Here is an 18320-nt window from a genome sequence, read left to right on the forward strand (position 1 = left end):
GAACCGGTCCTGGGCTTCCTCTAGGTCGACCCAGTAGCGGTTTGTTATAATCATCGCCATGAGGGAGACAAAGGCGGCTGGGCGTGGTGATGGCCACCCACCCCCTCGTGTCCCGTGCCGGCCTTCATAGGTGCTACTCGCTAACAGCACTTGTCCGAAAAGTCTGGTAATCCTATACGGGGGGGTCTTTGCCTTTGTGTGTACGTCTGTGTACGTTGTGGGGAGCGGTAGTGTAGCGGTTAGCGCGCTGCGCTACGAACCCGGGTCGCCGCTCACGGCCAACGCCAGTGGCGATTATAATCTGAACCGGTCCTGGGTCTCGCTTCGGTCGACTCCGCTTCAAATGAGAACCTGGTGCGGTGTTTCAGTTTCACGTATGAGGAGGTATTACCCTGTGAGCCATGCGGCTCTTGACTCGGGTGCAACCGCAACAAAACATGAAGAATAAACATCTTAAAGTGACTACACGCAACAGAAAAATCCTGGAAAAAACAGCAAAGTCTTCCAGAAAAAAAACACCGTATTTCAACGCTGTGTGCAAAAATCCCAGTGGGATGCAAGTCAAACAATAACAATTATAAGACAGATTAATCATTGCAGTCACGAAAGCTTTAAATCGAAATTTAAAGACAATGTAGATTAAAGTCATCAGGCTAACTCTGTATTACAACAAACAAACACGGCTAAACCAAAACCTTTTTAAAAATCACCAAAATAAAGCTATAAAAACAACGATGTGGAATAAACATCGCCACTGGGGAGACAAAGACGGCCGGGCGTGGTACTGACCACCCACTCGCAGCGCTTGACCCTAACGTGGTCTCTCGAGTCGTTGGTATCGTCGTACGTGTGATTGCTGTCACTTCGTGTTCACGTGGGCGTGTTCACGTGGGCGTGTTCACGTGGGCGTGTTCACGTGGGCGTGTTCACGTGGGCGTGTTCACGTGGGCGTGTTCACGTGGGCGTGTTCACGTGGGCGTGTTCACGTGGGCGTGTTCACGTGGGCGTGTTCACGTGGGCGTGTTCACGTGGGCGTGTTCACGCCGCCGGGGGCTTCTTCACGCCGTCACGCCCGTGTGTATACACGTGTATACACACGGGCGTGACCACGCAGCCCGTCTCGTGTATAACACTGCCTTGCTGTCATTATCTCTCTCACTCTCTCTCCCCGAGACAAAGAGATCACCCCGTCTCGACCGACAGCCTCTCTCGCTCACCCACAGCCGCGCGCACCCCACCACGCACGCCCTAGCGACGCGGTGACATTCAGGGACTCCCCCCTACACCCCCCCCCCCCCACCGATCGACATGTGGAGCGCTACCACCGAATCGGAGGAGTGGTTCAAGAGGTTCCTCTCGGCCAACCGCATCTACCACGAGCAGCGCGTGGCCGAGCTGCGTGCGGCCGAGGACCTGGTGTTCCTGGTGAGGTTCGCCGCCTTCCCTGTCGCTCTTCTATCGCTGCTGCTACTGCTGCCGCGCGTGGCTCGTGAGGATTCAACGTTGACGGCGGGGCAGCTACGCCAGCGGCTCGCTCGCTCGCTCACGCTGGCGGTCGGTCGCCCCCTTGTCACTCTTCTGTCGCTACTGCCACGGTGAACCTTGCTCGTTGATTCACTCAGGACTCGGTCAGTGTCCGGTCTACAGACCGAGCGGGTAAGGTCAGGACCGCAGAGCTTGAACAATTGTTAGTGGCACCGCGTGACTGCTGCTGCTGCCCCTCGTCTGTTCTCATACTCCTCCTGGCCCTCAGAGTCGTCCTCTCTCTCTCTCTGAGTCGCCCTCTCTGAGTAGTCATCTCACTCTGAGTCGTCCTCTCTCTCTCTGAGTCGTCCTCTGTCTGAGTCGTCCTCTGTCTCTGAGTCGTGCCCTCTCTCCGAGTCCTCTCTCTGAATTGTCCTCTCTCTGAGTCGTCCCCTCTCTCTCTCTGAGTCGTCCTCTCTCTGAGTCGTCCTCTCTCTCTGAGTCGTCCTCTGTCTCTGAGTCGTCCCCTCTCTCTCTCTGAGTCGTCCTCTGTCTCTGAGTCGTTCTCTCTCTGAGTCGTCCTCTGTTTCTGAGTCGTCCCCTCTCTCTCTCTGATTCGTCCTCTGTCTCTGAGTCGTGCCCTCTCTCTGAGTCGTCCTCTCTCTGAGTCGTCCTCTGTCTCTCTGTATGAGAGCGAGTGATACAGTGCGGCAACAACGGCGTGGCGTTACAAGTTGGGATTATCATTATTCATGAAAAATGTTCACAAATGTGTTTTCACAAGTTTGACAGCTGTTGCTTGGAGCTACCAGCTAACGACCCTCAATACAAAGAGCGAGGGAGGAACGCTGTAAATTTTATTGAGGCCTGACTTCTTCCAATCTCCTACTCCGTTCCGTATGTCTGTACGTTGAACTTCTTTCGCACCATACGTATCCAACCGCGCGAATCGGAGATGCGGAGGAAGGACAGCAAACTAACGCACAGCAACAAACAGTGCTAAATTAATTAGTTCGTCAATCTGGATTTAAAAGTGCACAGCTCCCAGTGACTTTTTAATATCGGAAGGAAGAGCGTTCCAGACGGCCACAGAAGCGCACCTAAAAGCGCCGTGCGATGCATTGGCCGTCTTTGTTAGATGGCCAGCAGCCAAAAACCGCTGCGAGGATGAGCGGAGTCCGAGTGATAGTTTAAGCTCCTTGACAATATCAGCGAGGTATTGTGGTTCTTTTGTGGCAATCGCTTTGTGTGTAATGGGTGCGACCTTACAGCAATGTATTCGTTGAGCAACCGCAAACCAATGCAGCTCGGCGAACACTGGGCGGACAACGGGCGGATTCGCAGTCCCAGTCACGACACGAGCCAGGTCATTGTGGACACGCTGCAGCCTGCTCGTGTTCGTGTTTTTGTGCCAGACGCCCGGTAGAGTAGCGAGTTGCAATAATGGAGCCTTGTCGATGCCACGTCATGACTCAATAGTGGCCGGACGTGTCTTAGAGGCGCCGACATGAACATGGCAAGCATTGTCACGTGGTAATCGAACGATATATTGCTGCTAGAGTATGCTGCCGAGGCTCTTTGGTTGAGCAGAGAACGGAATCCTGGAGCCTGCGACCACCACGCCCGACCCTGCCACGGCCTGTCATCGACACCGGCGTAGCCACACTCTGCCCCGCCGCACACGACCAGCAGCCAGGCGGTGGGCTCGCGGCGGCACAGCCGTGCAACTTTCTCGGCGGCAACAAGCTTCGGGTTCATTGACCGTCAAAGACCACTGCAGCATTACGCGCCGCTTGCTTGACAGGAGGACGTTAAAGACCCCTTGACGTCATTCGCAAGAGCATGCCGTTGTGTGCCGGCATCACGGGTCCACTTTTGAAAATGTACTCCGCAAATGACTCAAATTTGGGATCTCACGCACACAGCAGCAGTCATTGCCCTCCTACTGGCAGCAGTAGGCCGGTGCCGCAGTGTCTAGGAGATGTTAACTACCTCGCCTGGTATACAGGAGGTCGTGGGTTCGATCCCCACCCTGACGTCTGTTGGATGTGTGGAGTTTGTGTGTTTCTCTCTCTCTCTCTCACCTTAATAAACACGCGTTTAGAGTGCCTGGCTGCTCTACATTTCCACACGATGGTAAGCTACTCCGTTGAGCTATCAATTGTGATAGCCAGGTCGCTTATAAAAAAAAAGCCATATAACTCAGTGGGCCTTATCTGTTTTCAGCCGGTTCAACAAAATAATCTTAAAACATGTTTACATCTTAAAACATGTTTACACTGCTGGGTAGACAGAGGCGGTTGGTGGGCGATTTGAGAAACGTCTTTCAACTGCCGCGCCTGGAGATCGAAGCGGCCAAATCGAACCGACGATTATGTGGATCGCGAGTCGAGCGTTGTAGCCTTCGAACCAACATGCTGGAGGCTTTATTACAAAATCTTCGCCATGGCAACCGTTACTCAATGAGCATCACGTGACTCGATGAGCAATGCACCTGGAATTGAGTGCATTGCACCACCGAAGGAATGAATCACAACTCCGCGTGAGCCTCCACTGCTTTAGTCACACGGGAAGGTCACGGCTATCGCATTCATCTTGTTTACTACACAAGACGGGGGTGGCGGGGAGTGCTGAGCCTCATTCCTGGCTACGCTTAATTGTGATTATCATTTTAGGATTATATTTATTTGCAACTTTTGGAAGACAACGCAGTGCAACAACAACAACAACAAAAGGTTGGACGTAGAAGAAGACAAGCCAACGATGCAGCCGGTGATGAGAAAGAAACTGGCACTATTTGGACACGTCTGTAGGATGTTTTTAAAAAACGCGTTGTTGTTCGTGAAAATGGAAGGAACAGGAGAGAGAGGAAGACCTAACAGAGAATGGCTTGACGATGACATTAGAGATTGGTGCCAGAAAGATGTGGCCACTACTTGAGCCACATTGGCACTACAAGGCAGAGAGGAGAATGTAAACAATTGACGAGACATGGAGTGGACACCTACGGGGCTATCAGCCCATGGATCGCCATGACGATGATGGTGATGACACAGCAGCGATGGCCGCAGACCACTGTTGCAAACACGTCTCTCTATCGCGGTCTCTCAAGTGCTCACCCTGAGCTTAACCCGCGATGCTTGCACTGTGCCCAGGTGCTGGAGCAGGTGACGGAGTGGGACCCGCGCTTCCTCGTCAACTACCGGCGCCCGCACGCCAAGTTCGAGTCCGGGGTCCGCGCCGCGCCCACGCACACCACGATCCGCGTGCCGCTCGCGATCGAGCCGCACTCCGTCTCCGTGGAGTGGACGTGCCCGGCGGAGGATCGCTACGTGACGGAGCTGCACTGGCTGCACGCCGAGCCCTCCGGAAAGTCGCAGTGCTACGTGGCGTTGGATGGCGGCGGCGGCGGCGGCGGCGCGGAGAACGGCGTTGTGGGACAGGCCCGCTGGGCGAGCTGCCAGGAGGCCGTGAGGAGGGTGAGCTCCGGGTCGACTCACCTGCTGCCCGGCATGGTTATCGACATCCTCAAGTCGAACGTGAGGAAGGCCATCATGCTGCTGCAGCAGGACGGCAAACTCGCGAACGGTGAGCGGCGAGTGGGCCCTGGCGCTGGCCATGCCGCAAGTGAAGCGGTGCGCAGGCAATGATGCAACTCGTTAGGAATGAGTTGGTAGCATCGTTAGAAGCCAACTGATTCGGAATGAGTTGGCCATTGTGCGCCAAGTAAAACAATGTTTACTCAATTGGGATTTGACACAGCAGCAATCATCGGCACTTGCAGGGCCAGGTGCAGAGTCGCCGTCGTGCCGCACGGGGGCAGCTGCCACTGGGCTAATCGCCTGATGAAGCTGCTGCTGAAGTGGTATAGAATCGGCACGTTTTGTTTACGCGACGAGCATTACGAATTGTCCGCGTGGAGCGATGGCGGGTTTAACGAGGCATTTATATTTACGCGATCTAACCCCGAAAAATGTAAAACCCTTTCGTTATCGCGCAGCGCCTACACCGACACTAACCACGCGTGCTCCCCAGGCGCCGTGGACGCGTCTCTGCTGAACCTGGACGGGCCCTCGCTGTGCCTGCTCGTGCGGAGCGGCATTCGCACCATCACCGTGGCCCTCGTGCCCGTGATCCACCGCGCCGCGCGCCTCTGGAGCGGCGGCGGCGGCGGCCCGGAGGAGGAGGAGGCACCGTGGCCAGCCCTGGGCCCCGATAGTTGGCTTCCCCGGGCCACCGTGGAGGAGATACGCAGCACGCCGCAGGACGTGGAGGCCCACGCGTACTACCACTGGAGGTTCGTGGGTGCGCAGCCACGAGGGGTGGCCACCTATACAGTTGTTTGTGATTCGGACAGTTGGCACACACTGATTTCACTCATCTAATCACTTGCTCACTCACTCATCCACTTACCCACTCACTCATCCACCCACGCACTCTCCCACTCACTCTCCCACTCACTCAGCTACTCACTCAACTACTCACTCACCTATTCACTCAACCACTGACTCACCCACTCACTCACCAACTCACCCACTCACTCACCCACTCACTCACCAACTCACTCGCCCACTCAACCACCAACCAGGATTGCCACCGGTCCAGGAATTGGCATTTGCGTTCGGCTGCCACCAGGAGTTGATTTTGTGCCGAGATCTGGTACCGGTCTCGTGTTGAACTTTCTTGAATTCAACAGCGCAGTGTTGATGACAAACCTCGTGTTCGATCTGCAGTGCCAACGGTGGCAACCCCCAGCAGCCACGGTGGTGGCTGTCGTGAGCGTCAACACAGCGCCAGCGTGTCAGTTAAATGCGGCCAGGGCATCAATGGAGCCAGAGCTGTTTGGGGCTGAGCACCAGAAACACAACCGCCGTGGCCACCACTCGAACCGGCAAATCTCTCTGGCCGGGATCAATTGCGCCTTGTGCCACACAGGGACAGCTGCCACTCGGGGGTCCCCTCGCCTGGAGTGCCACGGCGCAGTGAGACTATCAAGCGGTGACGATGATGACGAGTCGTCGTTTTACCTCCTCTTACTGCTTCTGCTGATGCGCTGCTGCTGATACTACTGCTGCTATTACAACTGCCACTCCTACTACTGTTGCTACGACTGCTGCTACTACTTCTGCTACTATTACTGCTGCTACTACTGCTACTACTACTGCCATATTTCTGCTACGACTACTACTGCTGTTGCTGCTACTGCTGCTACTACTGCTGCTACTACTACCACTGCTGCTACTACTTCTGTCATATTTCTGCTGCTACTACTGCTGCTACTGCTGCTGCTCCTACTACTGCTGCACTGCTGCTGCTGCTACTGCTGCTGCTGCTACTGCTGCTGCGCTGCTGCTGCTGCTACTACTACTACTGCCACTCCTACGACTGCTACGACTGCTGCTACTGCTGCTGCTCCTACTGCTGCTACTGCTGCACAGCCCCGATTTCAGCGAGACGATCTGCAAGATGCTGGAGGGGGTGGACGACGACGGGGGCCACCGGCTGGACGCCCTCGCCATCCTCGACCTCGTCAACCGCAACCACTGGCGCCGCAAGGACGCGGGAGGCAGACTGCTCACCTACACCCACCTGGAGGTGAGCGCGCCGCCCCCTCCGCACTCACCACGTGTGTGAGTGAGTGCGCGCCGACTGCCTGCCGAGAGACACCTCGTGGTGGTGGTGTTGTGGTTGTTGTAGTTGTAGTTGGTGGTTGCTTGTTATGGTTGTTGTTGTAGTTGGTGGTTGTTGCAGTTGCTGGTTGTGTGGGGCTCCATATCCGACTCGTCCGGGGGGGGGGCCGGGTCGCCCGACCGCGAGCCCCGGCGTTCCGGGCTCCATCCTCGTGGGACAATCTCGACCCCACGCTGCCCTCCTCGTCCGGTGTGGGGCGGCGAGCTCGTTTTGTGTCACGAGTCACGGGTCACGGGTCATGTGTCACGGGTCACGGGTCACGGGTAACGGGTCATGGGTCACGGGTCACAGGTAACGTGTCACGGGTAACGGGTCACGGGTCACGGGTCACGGGTCACGGGTAATGGGTAACGGGTCACGTGTCACGGGTAACGGGTAACGGGTCATGGGTCACGGGTTACGGGTCATGGGTAACGGGTAACGGGTCACGGGCATCCTGGCGCTGTGCTCGCTACGGGAGGTTCACTGCTCTTCCGTCGCCCTTGGCGCGGCTCGTCGGGTTAATTCCCCGGCGGTGCACCCACGAACACCGACGCGCAACGGCGGATACCTCGCGCAGAGACTCGGCAATAAAATCGTGACCAGCAATGCCGTGGTGCGGTGCGAGCCGCGCGACCACCGGCACCAAGGCTCGGCACGAAGGCGCGGCAGACAACGCCGACGCTCGGCGCGGGACGCGCCACAACCGCGGCTCGTTAAAGCGCCTCCCCTGCGTGGGCCCCTCGCTCGCTCCTCGCTCTCGTGTGCCACCGCTGCGCGCGCCACCCCAGGACCACACCGCGCGTGCCAATTGGGCCAACTCTGGGCGTTATGCTGCGCCGCCCCGTTCCGACTATTCTCACATGCATGCACACAACAACAACAACAACCGCCATTCGCCACTAAGTGGCGGTGACGTCACCACGACGCTTGTGCCAGGACATGTGCACCTTGAGGCCACGTGGAGTGTCGAACGCCCGCTGGCAGGAGGTCACGGGGCAGACCCAGGTGCCACGGGTCGACTGACTGAGATGACTGGCTGATGCACCACCTGTGCCCCCTACTGTGCCAACCTGCTGTGCTTTAGCCACCCGGCGCTCCACTCGTTGTTGTGAGCGTCGCTCCTCCGCCCTCCGTTGTTGTTGGAGGGCGACTGCCTCCAACTGCCCAGTAGCGTCCTTCACGAGCCTCCTCCACAGAGGCCGAACTTGACACCGCTGGTACCAGTCATCGGCAAGTCCACTCAGCTCCACGTCCTTCTGTACCACATCACTCCATCTCTTCTCTAGCCCATGCCGCGCCCGTTTAGCCCCCTCGATCCTGCCGAACAGAAGCTGTTTCGGCATGCGGTGGCTGGGCATGCGGGCTACATGACCCAGCCATCGCAGCCTTGCCCGCCGGAGGAGCTCACCGATGGGACCTTGCCCAGACCTTTCAAGGATTTGTGAGCTCTTCACAATCCAGTCTGGTTAAACCCAGGATGGATCGTAGGCAGGCCAGCCTAAATGTTTCTAACCGGCGAAGATGTTCCATTAGGGAGGTCCACGTTTCGCAAGCGCACACACGCACACACACACACGCACACACACACGCACACATACATGCACACACACGCACACACACTCACGCACACTCGCAATCCACGACTTATACCGTCTCGCTGATGCCTTCATTGAATGCCTTTGATTTTTAGTGAAAACAAATCCCTTCAATGTTAACACGTAGTCGGCTTTCGCGACCAATATCATCCATAATAGAGAGGTTTTTGGGGGTGTAAGATCGCTTAAATATATAAATGTGTCGTTATAACCCGCCATCATCCGACACAGCCAACTAGTAAGGGTTGTCACGTGAACAGAACGTGGCCAATTCGTCACGAGCACACCGCTTGTGTGTTGGAGTAAGCCGTCCAGTAAGTGGGTACGAGCCGAGAGTGCATTGTGGGTGAAGCCTCGTCAGAGGCTGCCTACCCACATGGTCGACCCAAGCGTCCATCCCCCGTAGCTGCAGGTCCACTGGCGTCGCGCGGACGCTCCAAGCGGCGACGTGGGAAGCGGGGCGACGAGGTGCCCTCCCCCCCCCCCCACTCGTTCCCCTGACCTCGCCTTTCATTTACAACCTCGAAGCACCTGGGTCACGCAGTGCCTCGCGGACATTCGTGCGCCTACCTGTGGCCATACCCCCGGGGGCCTTTTCCTTGCGGGCCGCGGTTGCCCTTTGATCTGCCTCCCCCGAACTCTGGCCTGGCCTGACGGTGGACTCGGGGAGAGCACGACTCGTCGCAGCTGACGCAGTAAGAAAAATGCGTGTTTTGTTGTTTTCGTTGTTTTTGTTGTTGTTGTTGTGCCCCCACGACTATGACGCCAACTCAGAGGGGCCGCTGTGCCAAATTCCCGGCGTGGGGAAACCGCTGGGGCGGTCCTCGGAGGGAATCCTCGGAGTGAAAGTGGCCCACCAGACTGGGCGCTCGCAATGAGGACGCGACGTGTGTGTGTGTCCGTGTGCTCCATCGTGGGGGGCGAGGGGGGGGCTGGGGTGGGGGGCTGTCGGGGGTCAGGGGCGGTTGGTTGTTGTAGTTGTTGGTTGTTGTTGGTTGTTGTGGTTATTGTAGTTGGTGCTTGTTGTTGTAGTTGTTGTTGGTTGTTGTTGTTGTTGGTTGTTGTTGTGGTTATTGTAGTTGGTGATTGTTGTTGTAATTGTTGGTTGTTGTAGTTGTTGGTTGTTGTTGTTGTGGTTATTGTAGTTGGTGATTGTTGTTGTAATTGTTGGTTGTTGTAGTTGTTGTTGGTTTTCGTTGGTTGTTGTTGTGGTTATTGTAGTTGGTGCTTGTTGTTGTAGTTGTTGGTTGTTGTAGTTGTTGGTTGTTGTTGTGGTTATTGTAGTTGGTGCTTGTTGTTGGTTGTTGTAGTTGTTGGTTGTTGTTGGTTGTTGTTGTTGTCATTGTCGTGAGTTGTTGCTTATTGTTGTTTTTTGTTGTAGCTGCAGTCGGTTGTTATTGTGATTGTTGCTGTTGATTATCGACGGGCATTTTCCCGTCGACGTTGCGTAGACGGTGCTGCTGTGGGCGCTCGACTTCTTCCCGTCGCCAGACGACTGGCTGGACCTGCACTCCTCCGTCTACCGCCTGCTGCTCCTGCTGCTGCGCTGCGTGTGGCTGCGTCGCCTGCCCCACTACTTCCTGCCGGACCGCAACCTCTTCGGCGATGGCGGGCGAACCCCCGAGCCCCCCCCGCCCCCAGCGCCACCTTCATCCTCGTCGCCGGCGCCGTCCTCTCCGCCGTCCTCCTCCTCCTCCGCCTGCTCCTTCTCCTCATCCTCCGCCGCGTCGCCCGCGGCCGCCGCCTCGCTCGAGTTCCGCCAACTCTACGGCCGCGTCGAGGACTTTGCCGACCTCCCCGAGCGCTGCCTCGTGGTGCATCCCACGCAGATCCCCCCGCGGGACGGACACCGCGTCGACGCCTTCCTGCAGCTGCTCGTCCAGCTGCCCGACCCGCAGGGGCAGTACTGGCAGCAGGGATACTTCGACGTGATGCTCAACCTGGTGCGTGTGGCCGTACGCCTTTCCCGTGCCCCCCCCCCCCCTGCTTTGTTGAGCTTTGTTTGGAGGGAAGTTTCGTTTGGGTGAGATCCACCTCCGATCAGCACGGTCGGCTACGTACGGTGCGAAAGAGGTTCGACATACACGCGCGCGCGCACACGTACGGATCGTCGTGGTGCAGTGTCGTCCACTACTGGACATGCGTGAGAAAGAGCTTCGTAGCTCATCTGATTCCCCCAGCATAAAGAAATATTCTGATTCTGTCCAGTGGCAGCGTTTAACCAGAAGCCTCCACCACCCGGCGATAGAGGCAGTCTAATCGAGCTGTCCTCGTCACACTGATGTAAGTGCGCCCCCAATTGCTTTTTGGTTTATCAGCAAAACTGGAGGAGGAGGTAGACCAGATGTCGAATAGCAAGTGACATTTGTATTTTTTACCACAACAACTGTAAGTTGTCATTGTTGTTATTATTATCATCAGAATTTTTTGGATTTGTATCTTCACTTGTGAGTGTAGCTGTTATTTTTTACGTGAATCACAGCGCTTTGAGATACGCCTATTCCGATATGTCAGAGCGTGGCTTGCGTCCGTGCACTCCCGAGTGTCAAGAGTTTCTGCGCTCGTGTTTCTGTTCCCACGCCTCAGTTGCAGGTGTACCACATCAACGACAAGAAGCGGGTGGCCGCCATGCAGGAGATGTGGAAGCAGGCGACGGCGTTGCTGGGCGAGGAGGGCTGGACGGTGTAGGGGCGAGCGGTGCGAGAGGGACACGTGGACGAGTCATCGTCGTCGTCGTCATGGGAAGCAGCAGAAGAAGGAGGAGGAGGAGGAATATCTCAGAGGTCCAGAAGTGGGGAGGGGGGATGGAGGGCTCCAGGTGATTGCATTGAGTTGAGTGGTGCATTATCCATCTTATTATCGGGTTTTTTGTTATCGTGGTAAGCACGCTAGGCCGGTACAACGCGCCGATGGTTTCCGGGGAGGGGGGACAGAAATATTATTATTGTTACTATTATTTGGAAGCTGACAAAAAACAGGGTTGTTAATGTCCTGGGAAGACGGACAGATGTCCCCAGAGAGCAAGCTGCCTCCTCAACAAGACGGCGATCCTGGGAAAACCAGGACAGGTAGCGACCAGAATGGGGGGGAATCTGTCTGAGGCTTTGAGTGCAGGCAGCCTCTAGTGGCGTGGCTAACGAGTATGAGGACCCACAGTGTTAGGAAGAGCTTCGGGGTGAGCTCACCGTTCCGATTAATCTCTTGCTGTGTAAACCTACCCCATTTCTGGGAAGCTCAACGGGGCCAACCGGTTGAGCTTGCAGCCTGAATCACCCTCAGCCCCGCCTACTTTTACATAGTCACGCCCACTCAACCACTATCACAGCCCCGCCCACTACTTCGATAGCCCCGCCCACTACTCGGGTAGCTCCGGCGACTGCTCAGGTAGGCTCGCCTTGTACCATGAGATGAGAACAATTTGACACGAGGGGACAAAATCTTGACTTTCACAAACGCTTCTGGGAGTCACAGGGACAGACATTGTGTCGTGGACAAACCGGGACATTGGGTAGCTTCGGAGACAAATATTCAGGAGTTGCGTAGGGCCGTCCATAAATGACGTCGCGCACCTAGGGGGCGGAGGGGTCAGACATTTATGACGAGGGGGGGGGGGGGTTGAGAAATGTGACGTCACAACAACACGTTCTACTTAATTAAATAGACTTTTTTAATACATGTTTTCTCCTGCAACATCAGAGTGCAGCACCACATTAAATACGCACTACAATGACAATAGTTTAAAGCGATTTGAAGCATGTTTTATTTTTTTTCGGGGGGGGGGGGGGCAGAGCTTTGTGACGTCATATTTGAGGGGCGGTCTGACTTTTTGTGACGCCGTATGACGAAGGGGGGGGGAGTCAAAAATCATCCAAAATCGCGTGACGTCATTTATGGACGGCCCCATATCATCAGAATACAGTAGAACCCAGTACAGTGCATGGGACATGTCGGTATTGAGTGTCCCAAGAGAGAGAGAAAAAAAATCGTCACATTTAATTTTGTCCCGCACTTATTTCGGCTAAATTCCAGCTCTGAGAATTAAAATATCGGTTTGGCTGCCACGCTACGACAATCCCTCTCACGCGGCAGAGCGAGCGGGCAGCGTGCCGCCCTCTGCTGTTCACGTGGACCGCAGTGTAACTTGAAGAGACCTCAGGTGTGGCTCCGTGATATCCTCTTCCATGTGACCTGCCGATCGACGGACTGCGGCGCGCCCCACTGGTGGCTAGACGGAGGCGGTGGGGTGGATTTGAGAAACTTTCCACCCTCGCGCAAACTTGCACAGTGCAGGCGCCACGGCCACGGCAGCAGCCGCCACCTTAGGGACGGCGTTCAGACGCAGATCGCCGTCATGGTTTATAGCCCTCGGTCAATCCGCTGCTAGATGAAGACCTCCCTCGAGCCGCGTCGCTCACGGGAGTCGTTTGACCACACTTCGCCACGCCGGTCGGTGCGGGTTGATCGAATTCAATGCGGCGACTTGTTTGAGTCACACGTTCGGCGCGCAAACCGTTCCGTCACGGCAGCTCCAGTCGTAAAAAAACAAAAAAAAATCACAGCTTACTACGACAACACTTCCCTCCTGGCTCTCGTCATGGGCTGCTGGCAAAATTATGCAAACGCATGCAAAGCCACAGCTGTTTATTGACCTAACCTTTAGCAGCAGCAGCAGCAGCAACAAAAAAACCTCCCAAATTGAGTCGAGATTTATTTCCCTTGACGGCATTTGACATGGCAGATACCGAGCGGTGACCGATGGCGTTATCGGTGGAGCAAACCACTGCCACAAATGTCACGGCGGTTCTTCCTGCCGCGCCGACGCCCGGTTCGGCCGAAGTTGGTGACTCCCGAGTAATCATTTACAGAGTCTTCAAATGAGAATATAAATAACGAGACAGACGAGCGGACAATGTATACGTCTCCGTCGTGCAATCCATGTCTCCGCGTGAAACATCAAAGTCCTTCCTTAGCCATGCCATCAGCCGCACGCACGGCCTTCCTTCTGGGAGGGCATCATTTCAGCAGCATGGATTCGAGACGAGCAACGCGCTGGACCAGTTTCAACAAACTGCGTTCTCATCGGCAGATTCAGCCTTGCTTGACTCGACGCTGGTGAGCTGCCGATGTGTTGGCCAAGGACCCCCCCCCCCCTCTACGACGCGGGTCCAGTCGGCACGCGAGTTTCTTCTATTGGGTCGTGAGCGCTCTCTAAACTTCCACGGGTTGTCCTCGACTAGGCTAAGAACGCATCGGACGCAAACCAAACATGGTGACCTTGTGAACACTGGTCACCGTTCACTTAGTCAGCACTATTTAACGAATTATTAAAATCCACGGAATATAACTTTGTTTGCCTATACTGCGTTGGCAGTCGTGCACGAGCACAATGAACAAAAATAAAAGTGTCAGAAGTGAATCGTCACCGACGACAACCGTGACCCTGATAGGGAGAGACGTGCGAGGGGTGACGCTTCTCGGGATGCCTCTCGTGCTGTGTAGAAGAAATCAACAATCAACCCTGGAGAATGCGACAGATCAAAGAATGAGACAGAGCAGATGAGACTGAGATTGCAAACGAAACAATACAAACGAGAGAGACAATACAAACGAGACAATAGAAACGAGACAATATAACCGAGACAATAGAAACGAGACAGACAAAAGAAACGAGACAATAGAAACGAGACAGACAATATAAACGAGACGGTATGATTGAGTCAAACAATAATTTATAATGGGCACGATATATAAGCGGTAAATGTCAATATTAACGCGCACGCGCGCACACAAAGTATTCTCTATTTACTAATATCTATGCAGTGTTGGTGGAAGGGTGGCTGCTCTTAAATACGATATATAAGCCTGCATTGTTAACCTGCAAAGGTCTCCGTGATCTGACGAATGTCACCATCAGGACCACGTCACCGCCGAGAACGTCTGCGGTGGAGTGGCAGTGGTGTGGCAGTGGTGAGGTTGTGGTGTGGTTGTGGTGTGGCAGTAGTGAGGTTGTGGTGTGGTTGTGTGGTGGCGTGGTGGAGTGCGACTTTACAACATCGCTCGCCGCCTGTGTGCTCGGGTTGTGGGCTCGCCTCCGCGTTGCTCGCGACGCTGTCCGACGTTTTAGCTCCCACGCGCCTGGGAGCCTCTTCTGGGAGCTGAATTTGTAACTCAGGATTGCAATTGTTTATTGACATACTGTATTGCCATGCGATAGAGCGGAAGGCGTCCCAGAGAGAGAGGGTACGTCCGCCGGAGGGAGATGGAGCCAATTCATGGATGGATTTTTCTGTTGCATTGCCGGATCTTGAGAGGTGGCAGTGGTTGTTTTTTGTAGTCGTTCATCCATCAGTGGATAGATCATGGCTGATTGATAATGATGATGATACAGAAAGTGTACAAACTGGATATAATTCCGTTCATGAAATCAACTCCGGGGTGCCGGTTGAAACGTGCCCAGCCAGCATGTAAGTCACGTGTGTACAAAACAAGCACACGTGGGGGGGGGGAGTGACAAAAACGTCGGACAACGTGCACGAACGACCGCGAAAGTCCACGCGGCGGCGGTGCTGATCGTGTAGTGATGCGTCCGGGAACTTTGACCTTCGAACAGAGGTCGGGTCAATGGAACAGCTGATGCTGGCCGCGAGCCCTCGGCCATTTAGAATCATCGCAGCTGATCAACGGGGCGTGTTTTTTTTATTATAAGGAGTGACTTTGCAACAAACTCAAATAATATTTGTAATTTTTTGCCGCATGTGTATTTATTATTCAGCTATTTTGTATTGCTTAAGTGCCGGCATTTATATATTTTTTTATTAAACATCAGTGTGTCGTGTTTTTGTGGCTGTTATGATAAGTGTGCCATCGGTGGCGTAGTAACTACATTATCGGCTTAGGGGGGAGGGGGTGCGTGCGGAAATTTGGTCAGGTGGGGCCCCAATATTGCTGCAAATATCTCTCATGGTGTTGTCTAGGGGGCCCCAGCTTGTAGCTTTGGCCACAGAGAGGGAGGTGGGGGGGGCTAAGGCACCCCCCTTGCCTGCCTCGCGCTCATCACGCCACTGCGTGGCACCGTGGCACCGTGACGGAAACAAAACGGGAACAATAGCCTTTGTCTCTTAGACAATGCCTTCGACTGCCCCTTGTCTGTGATCCATACCGCGCGGTCCGCATTAAAGGAAGAGGGCGGCACAATCGTTGGATGCTTCGAGTTTGACCGTGTGGGTGTATGGATGTGTGGGTCTGTGGATGTCTGGATGTCTGGGTGACTGGGTGTGTGGGTGGGTGTGTGTGGGTGTGTGGATGTGTGGATGTGTGGGTGTGTGGATGTTTGGGTGTGTGGGTGTGTGGATGTGTGGATGTCTGGGTGTGTGGGTGTATAGATATGTGGGTGTGCAGTGTGATAGATATGTGGGGAGCGGTAGTGTAACGGTTAGCGCGCTGCACTACGACGATTATCTGAACTGGTCCTGGACCTCCCCTAGGTCGACTCGGCCTCATGAGTTCCTGGTACGGTGGGTAAACATCGCCACCAGGGAGACAAAGGCGGCCGGGCGTGGTGCTGGCCACCCACTCCCTCGTGTGCCGTGCCTGCCTACATAGATGCTCGCGAACAGCACTTGCCCCAACAGTCTGTAACGGCTATACGGGAGATATTTGTACTTTTGTGTGTAGGTGTGCCGGTATGTGTGGGTGTGTGATCGATATGCTTCCATGATTGTGTTCATATTCGTGTGGGTGTTGTGTGTGTGTGAGTGCTGTGTGTTGGGGAGCGGTGGTGGCAGTCGTTAGCGCTGCACTGCGCTACGAGTCTGGACGACCCGAGTTCCATTCCCGCTCAGGGCCACCCAGACCAGTGACGATTGTCTGAGCCGGTGCTGGGCCTCCTCTAGGTCGACTCAGCCTTGAGTGAGTACTTCGGTGCGGTATGTAAAAACATCAGCTCGGGGGAGACAAAGGCGGCCGGGCGTAGTGTTTACCACCGACCCGCTCGTGTGGCCCGGTGGCTTGCATACATGGTTGCTCGCTAACAGCACTTGCCCGGTAATTATGTGTAGGCTACCCGGGGGATCTTTGTCTTTTTGTGACCAGATTTTGTAAAACTTTATTGACACCGGGCACAAGTTTTTTTTTGGGGGGGGGGAGGGGGGCGTCTTCCTTTCCGGAGCGTCTTATAATTTTATCTAGAATCTTATCGAGCGCGTTCGTCAAAGCGCTTTACAAGAATTATAAATGGTACGTTCGTGATTGGCTGATGTGGAAAAGGGATAGGGTTTTGAGTGTTGGGGAGGGGAAGAGATGGCGATGATAGGCAGAGGAAAAGGGGTGAGGTTCAAGGAGGGGAAGGATGGTGATGATAAGCAGAGGAAAGGGGGTGAGGTTCAAGGAGGGGAAGGATGGTGATGATAGGCAGAGGAAAAGGGGTGAGGTTCAAGGAGGGGAAGGATGGTGATGATAGGCAGAGGAAAAGGGGTGAGGTTCAAGGAGGGGAAGGATGGTGAAGTGTTTAAGGACAATCCGCTGTGCGTTCGTGAATGTGAGCGGCGTACCGGGCAAGCTGCACGTGTACCGTGACGTCATTCGCCATCGTGTGCCGGCGTGGGACTCCAAATTTGGCAAAAGTTTGAAAGTGACGCCGCGAGTTACTCACGCGAGGTCACGCAGTGAGCAGGAGTCGACGCCCCATGCCGGCGGACTGATGCCACGAGGTCACTCGCAAACGAGAGAGACTATCCTCGTCTCTTTGCTTTTCATTCGGATGAACAAAATCTCCTTTGGAACGACACATCATTTTATACCGCTGGATGGACACTGACGATGGTTGGTGATTTATTATTTTTTGTTGATGTTGTGAATTTTGCCGCGCTGTTTTTCACTGCCGCGCCGGGGAGATGAGACGGATTGAAATCGATCCGGCGACCTCTTCTCACATCGCAAGTCCACAGCGTGCCGACCATCAACACGCACCACCACCCACTGGGCCGGCACTACCGTCGCCTGTGAAACCACGCGTATGGGAACTCGCACTTGCCCTCTCGATGCAAGAGGGCGCCCCGTGTCTTGCCGCGGACACGACGGCTCTCGTCGTCGTGGGTCTAGGTTAAGAAATGCCCCTTGGGGGGAGGGGGATGCTGTCGAAAGGACATTGCGCTGAAGGAATGCCGCTGCTGTACGTGGCCGGGCCTAGGCCAGGTGAGGCGATGGTTTGCCGTGGTACTGGCGGGACGAAGGGGCTTATTGTTCACACCACGGGCGGCGTCTATTGCGGGACCACGGGTGGTGGTTCGCGCACCGCGCTGGCAAACACGGCCAGCCCCAGGTCGACTTCTGCAATCAGAAGGTCGCGAGTTAAATATCGCCGCTGGGACGTTGGCTCAGCCCATCATACCTCCACGGTCGATAAAATAGATACCACTTTGGTATTAAAAATATATATATATATAAGTCAACCGTGGTTGTTCGTCCTGCGGGTGAACTCGCCCACGCCACGGGAATTGAGGAATTTCCACCACTGTACACAGTCTGGAAAAAAAATGAGGGAGGGAAGGAGTTTTCAACCTACTTAAATAGGGCCCTGCGTTAAAAACA

At 55.0% G+C, this 18320-nt stretch overlaps 2 protein-coding genes across 2 annotated transcripts in view; one reads left to right on the plus strand and one right to left on the minus strand.

Moving 5' to 3' along the window:
* Positions 1-13, minus strand: part of LOC142929283 (uncharacterized) — a 5475-nt gene extending 5462 nt beyond the window's left edge. The window contains exon 1 of the mRNA XM_076070237.1: positions 1-13. This exon is cut by the window's left edge and continues 370 nt beyond it. The gene's annotated coding sequence lies outside the window, so the exon portion shown is untranslated.
* Positions 13-15926, plus strand: MAB21L4 (mab-21 like 4). Its single transcript, XM_032962090.2, has 6 exons — positions 13-1425; positions 4620-5052; positions 5500-5761; positions 6903-7059; positions 10184-10675; positions 11319-15926. The coding sequence occupies exons 1-6, from the start codon at positions 1309-1311 to the stop codon at positions 11418-11420; spliced, it is 1563 nt and encodes a 520-aa protein (XP_032817981.2). The 5' UTR covers positions 13-1308; the 3' UTR covers positions 11421-15926.
* Positions 15927-18320: the final 2394 nt, after the last annotated feature.

Source organism: Petromyzon marinus, chromosome 28, assembly GCF_048934315.1.
Source record: "Petromyzon marinus isolate PM22_M1 ecotype Great Lakes invasive population chromosome 28, UKy_Petmar_22M1.pri1.0, whole genome shotgun sequence".
In the NCBI taxonomy this organism is placed as follows: Eukaryota; Metazoa; Chordata; class Hyperoartia; order Petromyzontiformes; family Petromyzontidae; genus Petromyzon; species Petromyzon marinus.

Excerpts from the sequence above, each read along its gene's own strand:
- MAB21L4 (XM_032962090.2), top strand. The coding sequence starts at position 1,309 with ATGTGGAGCGCTACCACCGAATCGGAGGAGTGGTTCAAGAGGTTCCTC. Across the intron at positions 1,426-4,619 it reads CCGAGGACCTGGTGTTCCTG|GTGCTGGAGCAGGTGACGGA; the intron begins GTGAGGTTCGCC and ends CACTGTGCCCAG. Across the intron at positions 7,060-10,183 it reads TCACCTACACCCACCTGGAG|ACGGTGCTGCTGTGGGCGCT; the intron begins GTGAGCGCGCCG and ends GACGTTGCGTAG.